This window comes from Microcebus murinus, chromosome 10 (genome assembly GCF_040939455.1).
Source record: "Microcebus murinus isolate Inina chromosome 10, M.murinus_Inina_mat1.0, whole genome shotgun sequence".
Lineage (NCBI taxonomy): Eukaryota > Metazoa > Chordata > Mammalia > Primates > Cheirogaleidae > Microcebus > Microcebus murinus.
This window is the reverse complement of record NC_134113.1, coordinates 57041679-57064610: the sequence shown is the minus strand read 5'-3', so window position 1 is coordinate 57064610 and position 22932 is coordinate 57041679. Positions and strand designations below refer to the sequence as shown.

General features: G+C 48.6%; 1 protein-coding gene across 1 annotated transcript; it reads left to right on the top strand.

Moving 5' to 3' along the window:
* The first annotated feature begins 11177 nt into the window (after positions 1-11177).
* On the top strand, positions 11178-22279 carry LOC105871485 (keratin, type II cytoskeletal 3-like). The gene is made up of 11 exons (XM_012764849.3): positions 11178-11203; positions 14088-14706; positions 14847-15067; positions 16026-16086; positions 16582-16677; positions 17181-17345; positions 17679-17804; positions 18331-18551; positions 19355-19389; positions 19716-19961; positions 22263-22279. The coding sequence occupies exons 1-11, from the start codon at positions 11178-11180 to the stop codon at positions 22277-22279; spliced, it is 1833 nt and encodes a 610-aa protein (XP_012620303.3).
* Positions 22280-22932: the final 653 nt, after the last annotated feature.

Here is a 22932-nt window from a genome sequence, read left to right as displayed (position 1 = left end):
TATTCTGGTGTTTGGCTTTCATTCCAGGAGTCACAGAATATCAAGGCCTCAAAGTGAAGGGAAATTAGGTGGTGGTGGTGGTGGTCTTCTAGAAGTTCAATAGCTGATATAAAGACCACTGAATAGTCTTGGCTTCTCCTTTATTTATTTGGTTGGGTTGTGATAGGTCTGCCCAAGAGTGTTTATGTTGTTTAAGTGGAGACCTTCCTCACTCCTAACGAGGTCATTCCATCCATCCTCCAGCCTCTGAGCAGGCCTCTGTGATCCATTCTTGGAAGAGGGTTCTGCAGTTCATTAGGGGAACTGGTTCCACTGGGACTTCAACCTTTTTGCTCCACTCACACTCATTCAGATACAGAATAAATTCTCTCTCTATAAACACAGTTCCTGGGATCTGAAGGGGCTATACATAACACCCTTTTCTCTTGGTTTTGAGCCAATTAAAAAATAAGACACAAGAATGAGCAGATAGAAAGGCAATATTACCAACAAAGCAGATACTGGAAAATGTATCTTAAGCCTTGGGTGGAAAGGGTTTCCTTTTACAGGACTTCAGGATGAGGCTAGATTTCCCATCTGGGCAGAAGCAGCATAGGGCCACTGCAGCCTTCCCTAGGGGTCAGACCCCTCACGGCGGGGGAGAATGTAGGAGAGCAGAACACACGCTTGCTATGACAGCCAGTGCTAAGAGAGAGGGCCATTGCTCTGCATGCCCAGATCCTCCTTCCACACACGCCAATCAGGTAAGAGAGCGGGTGGCAGTGTCACACCAGTGAGGCTCACTCTAGGTGGATGTACAATTAGGAACAGGCAATTCAGAACTGCCTGTGCTCACACCAGCATTTCCTAGCCATTCTCAGAAAGCTGAAACCCAAACCCATGGAGGACAGGGGTAACGAGACAGCCACTGAGGGAAACTTGGGAAATTGAGAGCTTCAGGGAGATGACATTTACGATCTGTGCTCCTTTCCCCACCCCCCGACAATCCCATCTGCGTGCTTTCAAGAATGGTAAAATACTACTTTGTAAATCATTATAAGTCAGGGTTGGACTGATGAGAGGGCTCTGGGGAGTGCCAGGGCCTGGCTTCCATATTTCACAGCCCAAGATGGGCCATAGCTCACCTCCCTTGATCTCCAGAGTATAACGGCCCTGGCTTTAAGACTTGGAGCAGAAGATATTTTAAAGTTCCTACATCTGAGAGTTCAATAAATCCTTGTCTATCTTTTCAAGGTCTACAGGCAGAAGGTAGCTCATTTTTCCACTTATCCTTACCCCTCTGGGTACTCTGAGCAGGGGCAGGCAGTTCTGAATTGCTTCTCTTACTGGCCTTTTAGAGGTGTTGCAAGAAACATCACCAACCTCCAGGAAAACACTCTGGGAGCTCGAGGTTGACTGTCCTGGTTCAACCCAACTTCTCATCAGACTGGAGCAGCAGGGTTTGGGGACAGCATCTCCAGTCCTTTTTCCATCTGCTCCATCTGTGTTGAGAGCTTGGTCCCAGGTGTTATCTCAGTGGCCTGCATAGTGGGTGGAGAACCCAGTGAAAGTTTGGTGGTCAACTCAAAGAACGAATAGAGATGAGTAAGGAGTGAGGGACTCCCTTTCCTCTATCCTGGATGGAAGATGGGATATGTCACACTCCAAGGCAAGACAGAGCTGAGAGTTTACAGTGAGGATCTAGGACACTCTTTTGAACTCCTGTGGGAGGGATGGTGGAGGTAGTGAAAGACTTAGGACACTTAGCACTGGGGGAGGGGGTCTTCCAGGTGGAATGGTTGACACAGTCTTGCCCCAGAGTAGTCTGACTCTCAGCTGTGCTGGAGAGAGGGGTCTACTTTGGTAGGAGCAGTGGGGTTACTGAATACAAGAATATATTTCAGGAAAAGCACAGATTCCTGAAGAGTCGGGTAATTATCTTTTTGATCCATAAATACTTAACATTAATGAAGAGCTGCAGAGTCCATCCTTCCAAGATGTATTCTCTTGTCATTACAAACAGACACCTCTCTCAGCCTATGAGGCCTGGGCTGTCCACACCTGGGGGCAGGAGCTAGTGCTGCAGATCGTTCCGGGCATTGAAGATGTTTTGCACAACCAAGTCACCACCAAACCACTGCTTCAATCCAGTCCTCGGCCTTCCCTTTCTGCTCTGTAGTCCAGAAACATCTCTTTAAATGCCAGAAAATCCGTAAATGTGGCAGCATGTTGCCTCTGTCCCTGGCCACACCAGCTTTACGTTGCTCCAACGTTGTTGTGAAAGCCGCCGTGTTGGATTTGGCAGTTGTTCTTCAATATATTTTTCTATCAAAGAAAGGCAGTCATTAAAAATTGGCGTGCAGGTGAGTTTATTATCTTCCGTGTCTTCAAGCTCCTGGTAGTGTTTGTCCATGAAATGTCTCTGCGGTAGCTGAAACTCAGCATCCGTGACAACGTCCTTGATAGGTCCTCAGCTTCAGATATGGAAAACAGGGACCGTGGGAAGCTGTCTTCCTCCGGGGCTTCTGTCACTTCCGCCGCAGTATCAATCCCGGGCTCGCTGGGCAGTGGCGGCCTCCGACCAATCTGGGGCCCCGCGGTGTCTGCGCCTGCGCGCCCCAGCCCCACTGCCTCCAGGTCCGCGCTCCCCTCCTGTGCGGGTGACTGACCTATGGGCACCACGCCCTGCTACCCATCACCAGGGCCAATGTCACCATTCCTAATGACTATATAATATTTCATTTTATGGATGTAGCAAATATAGTTTCTTTAATTTATTTTCATTTATTTATATTTCAGCATATTATGGGGGTACAAATGTTAAGGTTAGGAATATTGCCCTTGCCCTTCTTCCTCCTTGAGTCAGAGCTTCAAGTGTGTTCATCCCCCAGATGGTGCGCATCACACTCGTTATGTACGTATATACCCATCCCCTCCTCCGCCCTCCCATCTGCCCGATCCCCAATAAATGTTATTCCTATATGCACATTTAGGTGTTGATCAATGAAACCAATTTGCTGATGAGTACATGTGGTGCTTATTTTTCCATTCTTGGGATACTTCACTTAGTAGAATGGGTTCCAGCTCTAGCCAGGAAAATACAAGAGGTGCTATATCACCATTGTTTTTTAAAGCTGAGTAGTGCTCCATGGTATACATATACCACATTTTATTAATCCACTCATGTATTTATGGGCACTTGGGTTGTTTCCACATCTTTACAATTGTGAATTGTGCTGCTATAAACATTTGAGTGCAGATGTCTTTTTTATAGAATGTCTTTTGTTCTTTGGAGTAGATGCCCAGTAATGGGACTGCTGGATCAAATGGTAGATGCACTTGCATCTCTTTAAGGTATCTCCATATTGCTTTCCACAGAGGTTGTCCTAGTTTGCAGTCCCACCAGCAGTGTAGGAGTGTTCCTATCTCTCCCCATCCACGCCAACATTTATTGTTTTCGGACTTTTTGATAAAGGCCATTCTCACTGGATGTAAGTGATATCTCATTATGGTTTTGATTTGCATTTCCTTGATGATTAGAGATGTTGAGCATCTTGTCATATGTTTGTTGGCCATTATTCTGTCTTCTTTTGAAAAGTTTCTGTTCATGTCCTTAGCCCACTTTTTGATAGGGTTGTTTGATTTTTTCTTGCTGATTTTCCTGAGTTCTAAATAGATTCTAGTTATCAGCCCCTTATCGGATGTGTAGCATGCAAAAATTTTCTCCCGTTCTGTAGGTTGTCTGTTTGCTATCATGACACTTTCTTTGGCTGTGCAGAAGCTTTTTAGTTTGATCAGGTCCCATTTGTTTATTTTTTTGTTGCTGTGATTGCCTTTGAGGTCTTCTTCATAATTCTTTGCCTAGGCCAATGTCTAAAAGAGTATCTTGATGTATATTATTTCTATTTTTCCTGCCATAGTAACGTTGCTGCAATGAACATGCATGACTCTGAACACAAGTCCTATCTATTCATTCTTTAAGATAACTTCCTAGAAGTTGACACAGGGAACTGGCAGGTACTGCTTTGGGCATCGCATTAGGCATTGCTTAATTGTGTGAACATTGTTTAACTGAGTCAGGAAGTCTCAAAGTATAAAGCTACCCTGATCAAAACAAGTAGCTACACTACAGTACATCATGACATCCAGCTAATCTTTAAATTTCTTGTAGAGATGGGGTCTAAGTTGTCCAGGCTAGTCTCAAACTCCTGGCCTCAAGTGATTCTCCTGCCTTGGCCTCTCAAAGTGCTGGGATTATAGGTATGAGCTACCATGCCTAGCTTCTTCATTTATTTAGTTCATGTTTTCTTTGGGCGGTCATTTTGTTTTTCTTTGTGATCCATACATATTCTTTTTTTTTTTTTTTGAGACAGAGTCTCTCTTTGTTGCCTGGGCTAGAGTGCCATGGTGTCAGCCTAGCTCACAGCAATCTCAAACTCCTGGGCTCAAGCAATCCTTCCACCTCAGCCTCCCATGTAGCTGGGACTACAGGCATGCACCACCATGCCTGGCTAATTTTTTCTATATATTTTTAGTTGTCCAGCTGATTTTTTTCTATTTTTAGTAGAGACAGGGTCTCACTCTTGCTCAGGCTGGTCTTGAACTCCTGAGCTCAAATGATCTTCCTGCTTTGGCTTCCCAGAATGCTAGGATTACAGGCATGAGCCATCACACCCGGCCTGTACATATTCTTTATAGATAAAAAGCTAGCTATTTGTTTGTAAAATGTATTATTAACAATGTGTTATAAATGCAGATTTCCATGAGAGAAATATTATATTTAACTCTTGCCATGATATCATAACCAGATGAAAGAATGACACACCCTTATTGGCTACCTACTGTGTAATCAAGGTCTGAGGTCAAAGGCTCTGTCAGCATTTGAGCAGAAAGGGATAATTAATTAAAGATCCTTCCTACCCCCAACCTCAGCAGAGGCTGTCCAGGGTAGATTGAATTATCTAAACTATGCCTGGATGGTCTTTAGATCTGGATCCCCCTAAAGAGACAAAGAAGAACTAGAACCTGCTAGGGGAGGGTGACTTGGATGACGAGGGTTTTACACGAGTGACATATGCTGAGGGTTGATAGGACTGAGGAAAAGTCCCTTGAGGGGGCCTAATGACTGTTCTCTACAACCTGAGCTTTCAGTCTCCACCTTATCTTGCTTTCCTTCTTGCCAGAGATGCTGGTGTTGGTGTGCCCTCTTCCTCTGGGGAGCTGGATCCTTGCACCACCGCAGCTCCTGCCAAGTCACCAGTGGCCAGTCCCATCTATCCTAGTCCCATTCTGTGGTTCTGCACTGGGATGCAAAGGCTGTCCCTTTCTTCTTGCTTATTTGAGGCAAGGACTTCAACAGCACCTGACCCACTTGGTAGTCCAGAATCCCAGGTACATTCACAGTTGGGCCAGAGTTAGTGCCCTGTGGGGATGCTGAGAATAGCTGGGTTAGGGTAACAAGGACAGATCCTAGCCCAACAGAGGAGACCAGGGAGGTGAACAGGATGGCAGGGAAGTGGGGTCAAGTTGTGTGGAGGAGCCACCTCCAAAATCATGTCTGCAGATGGGTTGACAGAGTGGGATGAGGCTAAGAGAGAAACAGAAGCAGGACCAGGCCGCTAAGGATTAGGGGCACGTAGTGGATGGGTGGTAGGCCCCCACCCTTTTGGAAACCAGCGCCCACTTCCCCAGCTACTGTGTGTGTTGGCTCCTGACTGCTCACAGCAGAGTACCTCTCAAGGCAATAAGCTGCCTTGCCCCAGGCTATGAACCCTTCCCAAGGGCAAGTCCAGCTCTCCATGGGATTGCCTAAAACCTTTGTTGTGGCCAATCCAACCCCAAAACACTTTAGCCTGTTCCCTAACCCCAATTCTGCTTCATTCACCCCCTCACACATTTACTCTCTCCAACAAACTTCCTGCATACAAATCTGCATTTCAACAGCTCAGAGGGGGCCGGCCAGCTGGTTGCTTGACTGGAATTTGGATGGGGAGTTTACCTTGTTTCTGGTAAGAGCTAGTGCCCTGAGAGCATGGAGAAGACCCTGGGATCCTTGAAGACTTTGGAGGTAAAGGGCCAGGGTCAGTGGGCAGCCTATTGCATACTCAAAAGAATTTGGGAGAAAATTCTGCAGGGAATTTGGAGGGGGTGGGCTTCCCAGCTCACTGTTGTCTGATTAGCAGCAAACCTTTGCTTGGGCCATCCAGAAAAGCCCAGCTAGGGCTGGGTAGGGATTGCTGTGCTAATTAGGTCAGTTTTCCCAGCCCCCTTCTGCCGTCTTTGTCTACTCTGGACATTCTCTCTCCCACTGGCTGAATTTCTGAGGACCCCACTCAGCTCACTGAAATAATGACCCCTGTTAGTGCATCCCTGGCCAACAGAGACAAAGTCCTAACCATCCTCCCTGCCTTCGGGCGGTTCTGCCTGACCTTCCCAATCCACTTGTACTGGCTACAGGGGACAGCAATTAGCAAATGCATGTATTAGAGCTCCCTCCTCACTCCCACTGGTAAGACTACTTACAAGCCAGATGTTCTGCCTTATTAAAGCTGGGGTTACTCACAGTCAAGGCCAAATAGTCCATGTTTGAATGCCCATAAATTTATTTCTTGCATATTTTGCCCTGAGAGACTGGTAATTAAGATGAAGGGTGCAGGGTCTTAGCTGGCCTGCAATAATACCTTGTAATAGAAGTGCAGAGAAAACCTAAGACTTGAGGCATTTCTAATTGTCCTTTTCAACTTTGCATAATCATTGCTGTTCAGTTAGAATTAGGTATGGCTTTTACTATAGGGCTGAATCAGTTGCCCAGTTTCCCTCTGCACACGTGGCTCATGTCCCTGAGTCTTCTTACTGTACTCCCTGCCTCACCCATCACTCACCCAGACACACACACCCCTGTGCTCGCACCCACACTCCTGCCTTCTTGAAACAGAGAAGCGCTACACAACAACAGCGACAACAACACCCCCATGCAAACTTCAGAGAACAAAGACCCTACTGATAAGAGGGTGTGTCATTCGGTTAATGTGTAAGGTTTTTCGGTGGTGGCGAAAAGAAAAGAGACACAGAAAGAGAAAGAGTAGGGGGGCCAAACCATGTGGCTTTATTATACACTTGGGGACGAGGTTCTGGGGCCCCAAGAGCGGGGGCCCCGGAAATCGCCGCAGTTTGTAGGGGCTGAGGCCTTTTATATCCTTTGGGCCTGGCTAGGGACTTTTGGCGGGAAGAGCTGGGGATTTTAGGAGGGGCTGGAGGTATTTGTGGAATCCAGGAGCCAAAACATTCTTATCTAGGTGGACATCTGGGTGTGGATCCTCTCAGCGGGGCCTGGCAGTTTTGTCCTTGGAGGGTCTGGTCTCATGAGTCTTTTCTTTTTGATCCAGGGAAGGGAGCGGGGCCGCCACCAGCCTTATATAATGATCCAGAGATGATTTTGTTATTGTACATAAGGATCACACTATCAGCTAAGAGCTAATATGTACTATGTGCTTGTTACGTATCAGGACCTGTTCTAGAAAAATTAAACCTCACAACAAATCTGTGAAGTAGATACTATTATTATCTTCATCTTATAGATGGAAGCCAAAGCACAGTGAGTTAAACAGCTTACCCCAAGTCACGAAAGTAGGAGGTGGGAGCCAGGATTTGACTTGTGTGGTGTCACTATAACACGACCCAGTGGACCCAAAGGCCAGTGAGATGCAAATGAAGAGAAGGTCATGATATCCAACTGGTGTTTTGAGGTCTTCTTGGCCTCTCTGGTCTTTTTAGTAATTAGAAATAGGTATCCATTCTGTGCAGACACAGCCCCATGGGCACATGTCTTGGCAAAAGGTGGCACTTTGGGTAGAGTACAAGGTGCTTGTGTCCTTCTGTGTGGACACAGTCCATGCCAGAGCACACGGCTTGGTGACCACAGGGTGGGCTAGATTTGAGATCCCTTTCAGAGTCTTGGCCTTGAACGCTTATGTGCTACACAACCTGCACAACTGACATGGCAGCCTGGAGGTTTCAGTCTGTCACTGTCCTCAGCCCTGAGATCTGGAGAAAAGGGGAACTAGCCCCAGTTTGTTGTTGGATCCCCTCGGTCCCCAGTTCCTACAGGTGGCCTGCCTCTATGTGGCTCGAGGCAGGACTGGTGCTGCCTTTCTAGAACAAAGCAGGAATGACACCACAACTTCTCTAGACCTTCTCTCCAGTGGCCCATGTACACTCTAAAGAGCTAAAGAACCTCAGAGCTTCAGCCAGGAGCACTGTGTCCATATGCCCAACACACTGGACCTGTTCATCCAAAAGAAAGTTGCCAAGTTACACCAGAATAAAAACTGGGAACCTATTTATGTGGACTTGTGGCTTTTTAAGGAATGTGGGTGTTAGGGGTGAAGTCTGTACACGGGCGAGAAAGAATCCTCAGATAGAATTTAGGACAAAGAGCAGCACGCACGAGGTTTATGACTCCTTCTCCGAAGAAAAGGAGGGCACAGGACCGGAAATAAGAGACAAGCTGGCCCTGAGGCCAAATGACTGTAGCTGTTTTTTGGGCAGGCTGAGGAGGGCTAGGGGAAGACTGATTGTAGTACAGTTAGCAGAAGACAGCCGAGAAACTGCTGAGTTCATCCTTGTCGGTCTCTCATGTAACAGGTTGATAACAGGAACTGGTTTCCTCTTTCTTCTTCTTTTTTTTTTTTTGAGACAGAGTCTCACTTTGTTGCCCAGGCTAGAGTGAGTGCCAGGGAGTCAGCCTGGCTCACAGCAACCTCAATCTCCTGGGCTCAAGGAATCCTACTGCCTCAGCCTCCCGAGTAGCTGGGACTACAGTCATGCGCCACCATGCCCGGCTAATTTTTTGTATATATATTTTTAGTTGGTCAATTAATTTATTTCTATTTTTGGTAGAGATGGGGTCTCGCTCAGGCTGGTTTCGAACTGCTGACCTTGAGCAATCCGCCCGCCTCGGCCTCCCAAAGTGCTAGGATTACAGGCGTGAGCCACCACGCCCGGCCCCTCTTTCTTCTTGATAGTGGGAGACATCTGATACCTCTCTCCTTGAAGAGGTGGGGGAAGCCCCTGCCCCTGCTGTCTGCCCAGGAACCCTCAAGTCTGTTTAAACAAACTCAAAACACTTTGTCTGTAGGTAATGAGTCTAAAATGACAGCTGATCAGATTGTTTGCCCTTTCCTTCCCTCTCTCCTTTCACTTTTGGAATGTGAATTGACCAGCTCTGGCCATGTTAATGAGGATTTACACTTTCTTCGTTAATTTGACTTCTTTTAATTGCTAGGTGAACACCTCTGTAGGAGAGATATTATGTTACTAACCTTAGGAGCAGAATTCATACCACTCTAAAAAGCTGCCAGTTAGAAATTTATTTTTCTTGTTAGCCCATTAGTAAGACTGTCCTTTCAGTAGGAATTAAAAAAATATGTGCAAGTTGTGAACTAAAATAAAATCTTAAGCCCCCAGCTGACTGAGTGGACCCCCTGTTGGCCAAGGAGACCCCACAAATATCCTAAGTTGAGTTGCTGGCTGTGAGAAGGGAGGTCAGTCATGCCCCCCCACTCTTCTCTTGGAGACATCCTTTGTAGCTCATTTACAGGCCTAAGGCTATGCAAGACAACGCTTAAACCACACCTGTAGATCATCAGTTTACTTAACAGATCATGTGAGTCTTTATAAATGTTCAGTATATATTGGTGGCTTATCTCTGATTAAGACTTCCTTATCTAAAAACATTCCAGGCCTTTAGACAAAACTTCATTTCTTTAATCAATCACAAATCAAAGAATCCTTAAACCCACCTATAACCTGTAATGCCCCACTTCGAGATGTCCTGCCTTTCTGAGCCAAACCAAATGTACACCTTCCATGTCTTGATTTATGACTTTACATGAATTCCTGTTTCTCTGAAATGTACAAAACCAAACCATAACCTAGCTACTGTGAGACCACTTGCTCAAGGCGTCTTGGGTATGGCTCTCTGGTTGCACATAGTGGGCTCAGAATAACCCCCTTTGAATTATTTTACAGAGTTTGGGCTCCTTTCTGTTGACAAAGCTGCTGCAATGACGATACTGAAAGCACCAGTTTATACGCGGTGGTGATGCTTATTCCGTGTTTCAGCCACATCGGGGAGGTCTGGGGATATAAGCACTGAAGGCTCTGGGTTGGCTTTTAGGAAGTCACTCTCAGGAGTGGGGTGCTCATGATGCTGGAATTTGGTACAGAGATGGATTTTGTGGGTTTAGGAGTTGATCAGAGATGAGGAGGTGAACAGGGTCAATGTGGGTTACCCTTTTGAGATATTTAGTTGAGAAGGGGAAGAGACATAGGACGATAGTAGAAGGTGTCATAGTAGAAGGGGTAGTAGAAAGGGTCATGAGAGGGACATTAGGGGTGGGAAAGAGTTGGGCATGAGAGGAGAGGCTGAGAGAAGGCAATGCAGGAGGCACATCTGGTATCCTGTACAAGAAGAAAGAAAATAAGGTAGGATGGAGGCAGGTGGGAGGAAAGACCTACAAGGGATGCTGCGGGAGATCTCTGCTGGCTTCAGTGTTCTTGGTGAAGTGGGAAGCCACATAAGGGGTTGGGGACTGAGAGCGAGCCAGTGGAGTGGGAAGTTTGGGAAATGAATGGGAAGTTGACAGGACAAGGGAGAGATCGAGCACCCAGCTGAGGGTGTAGGGCATGACTTTGGTGCCTCAGATGAAATGCCTATGTGACGTCCCTCAGCGGTGCCCAGCCTCTGTGGCTGGTGGGGGAAGGAATGGTGGCTGTGACCTATAGATGGGACTTTGTTAGGCTGACGGTTGAAGGATAGGGCATAGGGACGTGAGGATGCTGGTGAGAAGGCTGCCCAGATGGTTACTGGCCTGTTTGTTCTATGAGGGACAAGACAGCATCATTTTTATCCACCACTCCTCTCCACCTGGTCCATGCCTGGCACATAGTAGATGCTCAGAAAATATTTGTTGAGTGGATGGCTGAATGAATAATGTTTAAGTCAGGAAGGGTAGGAAAAGAGGCCAGGAGAGATCTAAGAGACTGGGAACACGTGAAGGGGTCAAGGCAATGAGAGTGTTTACAAGAGTGAGGAGCAGATGTGGTGGGAGGCAGGTGGGAGAGAACCGGAAGGTGGAGGTTATGGCTGGAGAACAGGGCTCTGGGGTTTAAGCTTCCAGGAGGGATCAGTTCTTGCGATGGCCCAGGGTGTGGCCCTGGAGTGGTGGGTGGCTGCGGTGGAGTGAAGGAGGTGACTGGAATTGAGAAGATCAAGAGATCAAGGGTCACCCTCTCAGATGGGACTCACCAAGGGCAATGGTGAGGGAGGGTGAGGAGCAGCATGGTGTTCCAGAACCCCAGGGGTGGAAGAAACTCTCCTCCTTTTGTTCAGCTTCCTACCAAATAATAGTAAGAAGATTGGCTTGGATGGAATGACAGGGTCTTAACATTACAGTGGAGAAGTCAGGAGGAAGAGAAGAAGGAAGAAGGTGTTACAGGTCAAGAGAAGAGCTTGTTCTGTTAGAACAGGCAGCCCAGTCATTTTCTGGGTAGGAGAGTGGCATGTTGAGGATGGTATTTGCATAAGGTTGTGTCGGCAGTGATGTAGGGGTGTGTGGGAGCAAGGAGTGGCCCGAGACTCTGGGTGGATCTTTGGGGAGAAGTGAGCCACGTCCAACCTCATGACCCACTGCGGTTTGTCAGGCTGTCATGACCGGCACAATTTCTCCCCACTTAGCGGGTCAGTCAGGCTGGGACACACCCTGCACCTGTGCATGTCACACACTCCGCTCTGTTGGCTTCAGCAGCTGTGGATGACCCAGCTGCAAATTAAGTTGTAATGTCTGCTGCACAGATTGGTTCCTGCAAGGCTGTTTATCCCCACGTGGGATGCTCTCTGTCCTCTCCTCCAGATCTTCAAGATGCCGCCTCTGGGAAGCCTTCCTTGCCTAACCTCCCTCCTGTAACTGCCATAGACACGTGGTTGTTTCTGGTCCTATCTGTGCTTGTCTCATACGCTTGGGGAGGGTGTCAGGCTGTTTACTTCCTGGGTGTAAAGCATACACCTCCTTCTTTCTCCAAACTTCTTGTTATGTAACCAAAAAGTATTCAATAAATGGAATAGAACTGCCTTTGCTTAAACGTTAGTTCCCATGCTGTCTTATGTGCCTCGCAATGAGGCCCTTCCCCCAAATCTCTGAGAGCTCACCTGCCATCTCATGAGCTACTCCCATGTTGCCGTCTATAGAGCCAAGCACAGCGTTACGTTCATGTAGATGTTGACGTGTGAACAGACGTGTCTGTACTAAGCCCAGTGTAAGCATCTACTGGAGGCAGGAAGAACTCTGGAACCTGTAGCACCTCCTGAGCCTGCTCTTTATTTATTTTAATTACCTATAACTAGAAAGTTCTCAAGTCATCAAGTTGTTTATCCCTCTGCACAGGGACAGATGGCAGTGAACCCCACTCTCCCTTCCAGAGGGGATGCAGCTCCAACCACCCAACCAGGAGTGCCAGCCCTCCTGTCTCTGCAGGGAAAGCCCCCCCCCCCAGGGAAGGCCCCCCCCCCCGCACCCCCCCCCCCACCTACTGCAGTCTGTCTTTTCCCTCGGCCCGTGCTCACCAGAAACCTCTAGATTCTGATCCACCCTCCTTATAGCCAGGGTGACTATTGCTATTACCTCCAGGGTAGAATTCTTAATGAAATCACCTCTATTTGGTATATTTTAGGGATAATCTGTAGCCTCTCCCTGAGGCCTGCAAGGGCATCAGGCTGCCAAGATGAGCACCCAAGCTGTGACGTTAGGGGGCTTACAGGGGCTAGGAAAGTCTGCGGGTGTGAGGTGAGGCTCAAGTTCCTCCAACCAGTCAGGTCTCCTCTCCCACCAATTGGATGATCTGGCTACGTTTCCTGTACACGTAAGATGGGCGTGGTGCAGAGAGGGAAGGCATCCCTACTAGTGGCAGCCAATTTAGTTAGTCTCTCTTTCGAAACTCCATCCTGAGCTCATGTGTAGGGCTCCGTCCTGGGTTTGGAGTAGGGGCTGATTGGGGTAGGGGTGTCTGGAGGGATAAGGCTTTTCTCCAGTGTGACAATGGAGGTGGGACACACAGCCATCCGCACAGAGGGACAATGCCAGGAGCAGGAGAAACTGTACAGTCATTGATCCTACAAAATCTGGGAGCCCACCAGGTACAGTGCCAGGCAATAGAGAGCCCTGGTGAAACAGACAGATGTGGCTCTGCTCTCATGGCCCCTGTTGTCAGGTGGGCAGGGCTGCAGCCCTCACTGCAGGGGGCAGGCAGGTAGGGAATGCAGGCGGCAGGATCCACAGGGGCCGACAAGGAGACTGAAGGGACATGTTTGAAAGGGAAAGAGACTGGGTGTGGGGTGTGAGGTGAGAGAACAGGAACGACAAAACCACTCAGGGAGTCACAGGGAGACAGAGGGGATGTTAGGGGCTTTCTTGGTCACCCAATCTCAGATGAGTGTCCTCAAGTATCTAGTCCACTCGTTCCCACCTAGGGCCGTCTGGGACATTCTGGGCTAATCCCTCATCCCTGGCTAGAATAGCAGCAGAAGTGTTGGTCTCATTGAAGACTCAGGGACAGACCATGTAAGGCTCTCTGGGGAGTTCCCTGGAGACACTTTTTATGTGACTTGGTGGTGTGACAATTAGGAGGAACCCGATTTCCCGATGGATCCTCCCACAGTCTTCTCTGATCCCTGGATGAGCCCCACTGGTTCTGGGAGGCGCAGAGCAGAATGACAGGAGTGGATGCCCAGGGTTTTGGGGGATTGAAAAAGCCACATAGTCACCTAATTGAACCTGCTGCCTTCTGAAAAGCCAGTGTTCAGGGTGCTGGGGCCCGGCTATGCCTGGCTGGAACCAAGCTCATTTGTCAGGGGAGGGCCTGAGTTTGCTCCTGTACACAGTCTGTACAGGCTAATTACAGGAAAGACCTGAAACGGAGACTCCAGGATTACAGTGAAGGAAACTGGTGTGGGGATTAGTTTCAGCCAGAGGATGAAACCTAGGTGATCATCAAATTAATGGACCAATGCATTGGACCTATAAAAGGGGCCACCTCTCTCCCTGTGTCAGAAGGTGCTCTCTCCTCCGAGGCTTTCTGAACCAGGACATCTTCCTGCACCCACAGAAAATGATGAGCCAGAAATCCAGCAGGGCCTCCCAGGCCACCCAGGACTCCAGTGGCCGCTCTGCCATCGTGGTGTCTGGCCAGAGCCACAGCGGCCCCATCAGGTCCCAGGCTGCCTCTCACTCCGGGGCAGGCAGTGCCTCCTTGGCCTGTGCCATGATGGGGGGCACCTTTGGCAGCAGGAGCCTGTACAGCCTTGGGGGCAGCAAGAAGATCTCGCTGAGTGTGGCCGGAGGTGCCACCCAGGCCGGGGGTGCGACACGAGGGTGTTCTGGTGCCTTCGGGGGCAGCCTGTGTGGGGCTGGAGGAAGAGGCACGAGAAGTGGCTTTGGAGGAGGCTCCTTCAGCGTTGGGGGGAGACTGGGCAGCTTTGGAGGAGCACCTGGTGGAGCTAGGGGCCTTGGGAGTTCGGGGAGCTTTCCCCTCAGCATCCAGGAGGTGACCGTCAACCAGAGCCTCCTGCAGCCCCTGAACGTGGGGATCGACCCCCAGATCGGGGAAGTGAAGGCCCAGGAGAAGGAGCAGATCAAGACCCTCAACAACAAGTTTGCTTCCTTCATCGACAAAGTGAGTGCCGCGGTGGGGGAGGGGCCGTGGCCCTGAGAACCCCTGGGGCCCCCCAGGTGAGGGGGCCTGGGTTTGGGGGCAGGCCTGCTCCTGAGCCAGAGCTGGGCAGGCCACGACCTCTCCTCCCTGGTTGATGACAGGTGCGGTTCCTGGAGCAGCAGAACAAGGTGCTGGAGACCAAGTGGTGCCTCCTGCAGCAGCAGACGGCCACGTCCAACACCAGCGCCGACGGCCTGCAGCCCTTGTTTGAGTCCTACGTCGGCTGCCTGCAGGCCCACGTGGACAGGCTGCTGACGGAGCGGGGCCGGCTGGACGGGGAGCTGGGCACCATGCAGGCGCTCATGGAGGAGTACAGGAGGAGGTGAGTGACGGGTGGGGCACAGGGGTCCCAGAGATCGTGTTGCAGATCGGTGTGTGGGTTTTCTAGCTGGAGAGTCAACGCATGTTCCCAAGGCCTCTGTCTGTTGGCCCCAGGGTGGGGTGTCAGGAGGCCCTCTGATGAAAGGAGGATCTTCTCTGTTGATATTTTGTGTGGTGCCAAGGAGGATGAGGCATACGTCTCCGAGGTGGGCATCTAAAGTGCTCCCCAGCAGACAGAGGTAGATGTTCAGGCACTCCACCATTTAACAGCAATGGATCTCATACTTTGCTGTTTACTAGAATCACTCCGGGAGCTTTAAAAATTCTAAATGTCCACGCTGTACTCGTGATCCATTAAATCAGGATTTCTGGGCATAGGAGCCAGGCATTAGCAGCTGCTATAGAATCCCAGGTGATTCCAATGTGTAGCCAAGGGTGAGGACCAGTTAGAAAATGTGTTTGTCCCCGGTGGTGAGAGAGCTTCAAGGGGAGGCCAAGGTAGGAAAGAACCCTGCTTCTGGTCTGATGTGGGGAGCAGGATACAGACCCAGGACACAGATGGGAGTCTTAGGGGGCAGATTGAAGGGGAAGATGGCTTTGGGAGTGAGCCTTGGCTCACAGGGACTTGTGTGATACCCCAGCAGTGGAGAATCCAGACAGCCCCGTATGAATGTGCTACTCAGGGACTACATGCCAATTCCATTATGTGTTTTTTCTCCTCCTATTTCCAGTATCCTGGAGTATTGGAAATGGGGGTACCATTGTGCTCTTAAAGGCTCTACCATTCTAATAGTGCATGCCACCCTCTGACCTTACCCTGGTCTTATCCAGGGAACATTCACTGCAGCCCTGCTCCAGGTTAGCCACCACCTCCCGGGATAAACAGCTTTCTCTGTGCACTTGTGCACATACCCTTGGCTCAGCTGCTCCTTGGGCATGATCTCTCTCCTTTCTTGCAGGTATGAGGATGAAATTAACAAGCACGCAGAAGCTGAGAATGACTTCATGGTTCTGAAGAAGGTGGGCAGCGCAATGGAGCTATGCAGGGAGGAGACGGAGCCAAGAATTGGGGAATGGTGGTACCTTCTCAGGGGTGCCAGGCTGGACAGCACTTTCTCCAGAACTGGTTTTCCAAGTGTTCTGTTGCTGATGGCCAGAACCTAGAATAGTGCCTGCCTCAGCACTGAACTTCTACTCTGAGGGTCTTCTTCCTGGAGCTGAAATACCTCCCACATGTGTTTGGCTTACCAGTTGCAAACTGCTGTGAGCCTTCATTACACCAGTTCACTGCTGAGCTATTGAAAACTACCATTATAATCACCCAAGTTGTGGAATTTGATAATAACACGCCTTTTCTAATACTGAGCTCAGTTGTCAAATCTCTCTCTGTACTGCAAGTGTGATGTCTGGTTTAAGTGATTTTCGCTTCTGTCACTATGTAAACATGCTGTTGATACTATGAAATGTGAGTAACATTGAAGTGAGTAGAGCTGACCGCTTGCTTGTTATTTTCAGAATGTGGATACGTGCTACATGACCAAAATGGACCTGGAAGTCAAAATGGAGAGTCTGACTAGTGAGATCAACTTCCTGAGAGCCCTCTATGAAGCAGTGAGGACCTTTGTCCTTTGCTCTAGGGTGGAAGCCACACGTGGGGTGTCAAATCATGTTTGGTTCTTGGATTCTGCTTCCTTTTTGAATCTGTTTGCAGGTGAACACTTGCAAGGTCTTTCCCATCTTTATCCGTATTCTTTCCTCATTTTTCCTATTTTACCTCCCTTGCCCACTGTGGCTCACCTTCGTCCTCTGTTTTCCTCCCCAATGCTCAGGGCACAGCACCTGCCGTTCACACCTTTAGCATCCCCATGCCTATGGCATCCGGGGGACTCTATGAAGAGGGGCCAAGAGGCGAGTTACGGATAACCCTTTATTACCTGCTTGACAGCTTCCTGCTGCCCGGTTTCTGTGGGTCACTGTCTTGTTACCTTCCATTCTCTTCACTGAGATTTAGTTTTCTCAATCTCATGACATTCCTGAGCCAATGGATGATATATTCAGGGCGTCCTAGAGAGATGGTGACAACTGCCCAGTGATGTGCCCCTGTGTGCTTGTAGGAGTATAACCAGGTCCTGTCGGAATCCAGCGATACGTCTGTGGTGCTGTCCATGGACAATAACCGGCACTTGGACCTGGACAGCATCATCGCTGAGGTCAAGGCCCAGTACGAGGAGATCGCCCAGAAGAGCAAGGCTGAGGCTCAGGCTCTGTACCAGACCAAGGTAAATACGGATCACTGCATCAGCCCGGGCCCCGAGAGCCTTCCCTGGGGCTTCTGGCCCTTCACCTCCAGCCTTCCTGGCACCCTCCCAGAGAATACATATGTTATTCATTAGGAAACTAACTGAAATTTCTTTCACAAATTCCCATAACTTGCAGAGTCCTTGTAGTTCTTTTTGTTCTACTCCCTGATGTCTTTAAGGGCAGCCATAGGTTTCAGTTAAGTGATTCTTTCCACTCTAAATGCCTGGTGGACGTCATGTGACGCTAGCATTTTTTTTGATTGAAAAAAATCCTGCTCTCTTTGTCTTTGTCCACCCCCAACCTGACTCCAGCTCGGGGAGCTGCAGACCACGGCCGGCAGACACGGGGATGACCTGAGGAGCACCAAGAGTGAGATGGCTGAGCTCAACAGGATGATCCCGAGGCTGCGGGCCGAGATCGAGAGCATCAACAAGCAGGTGAGGGCCACTCCCAAAGCCTGGGATTATGGCTCTGATGGCAGTGGCATCCTGGGATGCTGGTGAGGCACCTGGACCTAGCAGGTGGGGCAGCCTCTCAGGCTCCTGACTGAGACCTTCAGCAACGGGGCTTCCCAAGTGATACCGCACAGAGCGAGGGCTTCTGTTACCTTCACTCCATCCATCATCTTAAAGGGGGAATGATCTTCTCTCAATCCTGTGGGCATGGCCCTCAAGAGTTCATGAACTATGTGGGGCTAAGTTTCTGAGGTCTCAGACCATAGATTATCCCTCCCCAAGAGGCTGGGAAGCAGGTGACCACTATCTCTGGGTAAGGGCTCAAAAACCATTGTAATGGTTTAGTTACATGGCTATGAATGCTATGGGCAGAAGAAATTAGCACAGCCAGCCACACAGTACATGGTTTAGAGATTTTCATTAAGGAGACCGATGGAGACCTGTGCTCACCTGCTATATGCTCAGGTGGGTCCGGAGGCTCAGAGCACATCTTTTCCCTCTTCTTCAGAATGCCAACCTGCAGGTGGAAATTTCTGATGCTGAGCAGCGGGGGGAGCTGACCCTCAAGGATGCCCAGGCCAAGTTGGCGGAGCTCAGAGAGGCCCTGCAGCATGCCAAGGAGGCCCTGGCCCAACTCCTGCGTGACTACCAGGAGCTGATGAACACCAAACTGGCACTGGATGTGGAGATTGCCACCTATCAGAAGATGCTGGAGGGCGAGGAGTGTAGGTGGGTGGGCGCTCTGGTCAAGGCAAGAAACCCAACTTGAGAAGGAAGTTTCACAGGATTGTATGGTCTTTGGTTATCTCTACTGTGTTACAGTGATTTTTGCCCCATGCGTTTGCTTCCCTTTGGTATACCCAGACTCTAACACAATGGCAGAGGACAAAGGAGGGTCTCAGCAAAATGCTTGGTGAACTGAACTGGACTGCCCAGGACTCTCCCCTTGGGCTCATGGGTAGCAATGTTACACATGCTAGAGCAGGATGCTGAGAGTCTCCTAATAGGCATGCAGGGCAAAGGCAAATGTCGGCCAGTCCTGATGTGGTAGAGAATGCAAAGATGGGTACTAGGTGGTCCTAGGGGCCTGCTGCCTCTACACTCCATACTGGAGTTTCCCCTTCTGAAATGGTCACTCTTCTTTGCCTTCCCTTCCTTGTTAATGTTGTCATTGTTAATGTTGGAGTCTGTGCAGTGGTCTAGAAAAAGCACCTGCACGTGGATGGTGTCCACAGGCCCAGAAAGGATGATGCAGATAAGAGCCATGTCACTCATGGCCTGGGCACTGTGCCAGGCCCTTTACATGGCTTGACTGACTCACCACACAAACTGACAAAGAAGTATGTTATCCCAGTTTTGCCTGTGAGGTAACCAAGGCCTAGGTGATGGCAAAGCCAAGTGTCCAGAGATGATTATATTTCTGTTCTCTGCATCCCCATCCTAGAATCTCAGGGAAGCCCCCTTCTCATGTCTACCACTTGGATAGTTTCACTATGGGATTTTCATGATATTTATTTCATGTTCCTGAACAGGATGTCAGGGGAGTGCCAGAGCCCAGTCTGCATCTGTGAGTATCTCGTGTACCCCCTTTTCTGTTATTGTAGATGACTCCTCATGGCTTTGCATCAGCTTGCTACCCACAAGTTGCCTTTTCTACAGCCTTGTCCCCAGAGTGACACAAATGCAGGGGTATAAGGGAGAGTCCCATAAGACATGTTTGGGTAGAATTTATCTGGTGGCCTGTCCAGTGTATGTCCTTCCCCAACAGGGAACTCCCAGGGGAGGGTCATCTCTCCTCTTTTTGGTTTTCTTCTACCACCCATTCTTCAGACAGGGATTGCATGCACTGGGCCTTTAGACAGGGTGTGACTGAGCATCCCATTCTCTTTGCAGCTGTGGTCAACCACACTTCTAGCAGCAAGAAGACTGGTACCGTGGGCAACAGCAGCAGCAATGGTGGCTGGGTCAACAGAGGTGGCCAGGGCATCCAAGGGGACAGCAAGTCTAAGACTATTGGGAAGGGCATCCAGTCCAGAAGCACAAGAATCTCCATGGATTGGAGTCCTGGGCTCAGCAGTTTATCCTTGTCCTCCTCAGCCAGGGTCATGCAGACCACCACCAGCAGCGGCCAGTGCCCTGGTGTCCAATACTGAGCTTGGGACCTGAGAGATGGCTGCAGAAACTCCCCCTACCCCTAGCCACACCTCTGTAATAGTTCCCCTCTCATCAGGGTTGGTGACACCATAATCTCATCCCCTTGGAGATTCAAAGCCAAGCCAAGAAGGGACTCAGAAAGACATTGTCAGGTTAAGGGTTTGGCCCTGAGCTCATCACCTGTTGTTTCCTTGTAGAGGAACCCTGCCTCTCCCCCTCTCAACTCTGTTTTCTTTTCTCCATTAAACTACAATATGTTATGCTGCATTTTGGTTCTAAGTTTTGTAGAACAAGAGAGACCCATGGTGCTTTCTGAATCCCAGGGTGACACAGAAAGTTTACAGAAAGTTATATTAGCAGTTGTGTGTGGAGTGAGGGACAGGTGAGAAGAGAATGGGGCCTTGAGGGAGCCTTTGAGTTGAGAGACGTGGGTCAGACTCTGCAGTCTGCCTGGTGGCCACCATGTGCTTTACTCTTTCTCGATGCACCCCAGGGCAGACCACGTCTCGAGGTGGGCACATTTCTCTTAGAGGCCTCAGTAGTCCTTGTCAAGCACTCCAGGTGGCTCAGTGACAGCCACCTGTAGCCAAAGTGCCCAGCTGGGTCACTTCAGGGCCTTTCTCACCTCTCTCCCCTTGGGGTCTTTGGGCCAGGGTGGGCCAAAGCTGCTCATGTACCTTCCGTCCTTAAGATTCAAGGGCAGCTGCCCCTCTCCCCAGCAAGATCTTGCCTACAATACTCCATATCTCTGAGATCTCAAGGTTATGGAAAACCAATAAATAAAGCAAAGATTTATTTAGTAATCACTACCTGCCCAGGAATTATTCTGAGAACTTCACATATAACTCATCCAATGTTCACAAATATCGTGTGAGGTAGATATGATTATACTCCTTTTACAGATGTGGCAAAGGAGCTATAGAGAGGTAAAGGTCACCTCATGCCACAGGTCAGTTAACAAGTGGTAGAGCCAGGGTTTGAACATGGGTAGTTGGGCTCCAGAATCCATGCTTGAAACTTCCATGCTATGTTAATAACACATATGTAGTTTTGTTTCTTCACGACAGTGTGTGTGTGTGTGTGTGTGTGTGTGTGTGTGTGTGTGTGTGGTGTGGTTCTGGTCTTTGATGGCAAAGGCTGACTTGGTTCAGAGGCCTGTAGGCCTATACCCCACCCATGGAACAGTGCCTTGTCCGTGGTGCTGAAATCCAGTTCAGGTGCCTGTGGGGTCTCCTCTATTTTAGGAGGCTGACATTACCATCACTCTCTCCAAACTCAACTTTCCCCCGTCCCTGCTTCAGTTCTGATTATTTGCATTTGGGCTTAAGACTTCCTGTCTAAGATCCAGTAAACATTTGGTTCAAAGACCAACTATAAAATAGTCCTAGACTTTGCCCATTTTGTTATGTTCCCCATAAAACCAAGACCAAAGACATTTGTTTCTCTCTCAAGTCTTTATGGACAATAAAACTTATCTACATTGGCATGTTTTCCTTTCTATCTCTACTGCTGGAGTATATTTGCCATTGATGATAATAATATTTACTTCCTATTTTAACATGGATTATTATTTTTAAGTTAACTCCCTTATTGGGATGAGAGGGATATAGAAACAAAGAAAATTAAAAATCTAGTCTTCTGTTGATTGAGGCTAGGTTCATGTTGAGCAACATTAGAAACTGGGCACTCCAAAAGGAAAAGAGTGATTTAAAATATTATCTCTTGTTACTCATTAAAGTGATAATAAAAATATCTTCCTCCCAGGGATGTGCTAAAGAATACACAAAGTAATATATGTAAAAAGCACTTTATAAAACAAAAGATGTTTATATTGATATTGTAGTACATGTATGCAAATTTTGATTAGCAAGTCTATCATTATAAATTCTTTAAGGAAAGTGTCATATAGTTTTTGTGTCACACAATACTGGACAGAAAATGTGCACTCAGAAAGCACTTTTTGACTGATGGGCTGATTAAATAGCACAATGCATGCTAGAGCTTGGCACAGCTCCCAGAACAAGGTGGGAGACATTACCATCCTCATTTCTAGAGTTACCACTGTTAATTGATTTCTGAGGAATCAGACTCTCAGGGCTAGAAATGACTTCAGAAGCCAAAAGAGGAGCCCCCATTTACATACCTGTGTCCTCTCTAAAACACAGTCCACAATGGCAGCCCACTTGCTGCGTGGGTAACACTTCTTCCTCTCCCAGAGGACGTTAAGCTGAGTCTTAGCTTGTAAACTCCGCTCATTGGTCTGAGGATTTTCCTCTGTGCCTATAGGGATCAACATCCCCTAGTGCAAGACAGTCTACAAAAGTTTAGGGACAGTTTTCCCCTTTATCAGATTCCTTCTCCATGTGGAACACGTCCATTCCTCTAAGCTTTGGGGTGCCCTGAGCCATCGTGGGTGCTCTCCTGTAGACGTCCTCTTGGTGCCCAGGACACACCCCTCCAGGTGGAGCCTGACTGGTTCAGGAAAGGGGTGGGCACAGTGCTTCTCTTTGCGCATCCTCCAACTTTGCAGGTGATCTTGGCAGTTACTTTCCGCTGCTGACTCACCCCTAGCTGGTGCCATTTTATACAAGCTGTTGTGAAACCGTGTCTCCTCATGGTGAACTGTACAGCTGTTTTGTTTGAATACACGTGTAGGGTTTTACATTAATCTCTGTTAAATCTTTCTTATTAGTTCAGGTTCATGCTCTAAATATCAAATTATTTTTAGATTCTGATCCTACCATCAAGCTTACTTGTTACTCTTACTAGGTTCAGGCCACTTACACATTTGACCTACAGGCAAAGATGTACTCACTTCGGTGTACTGGAAAGAAAAATTGCTATATAAAGCAAAAACTGTTTGTTTATCATAGGGAAGAAAGGTGTCGTGATTAATCTCAGGGGAGGTGGCTTGTAAAAACCTTTCTTATTCTGGAAAATGTACAACACACATAAA

Bases quoted from the DNA above. Each gene is read 5' to 3' on its own strand.
- LOC105871485 (XM_012764849.3), top strand. From the start codon at position 11,178: ATGGCCCAGGGTGTGGCCCTGGAGTG. The intron at 17,805-18,330 runs GTGAGGGCCACT...CCTCTTCTTCAG, and splicing joins TCGAGAGCATCAACAAGCAG to AATGCCAACCTGCAGGTGGA. The intron at 18,552-19,354 runs GTGGGTGGGCGC...GTTCCTGAACAG, and splicing joins CTGGAGGGCGAGGAGTGTAG to GATGTCAGGGGAGTGCCAGA.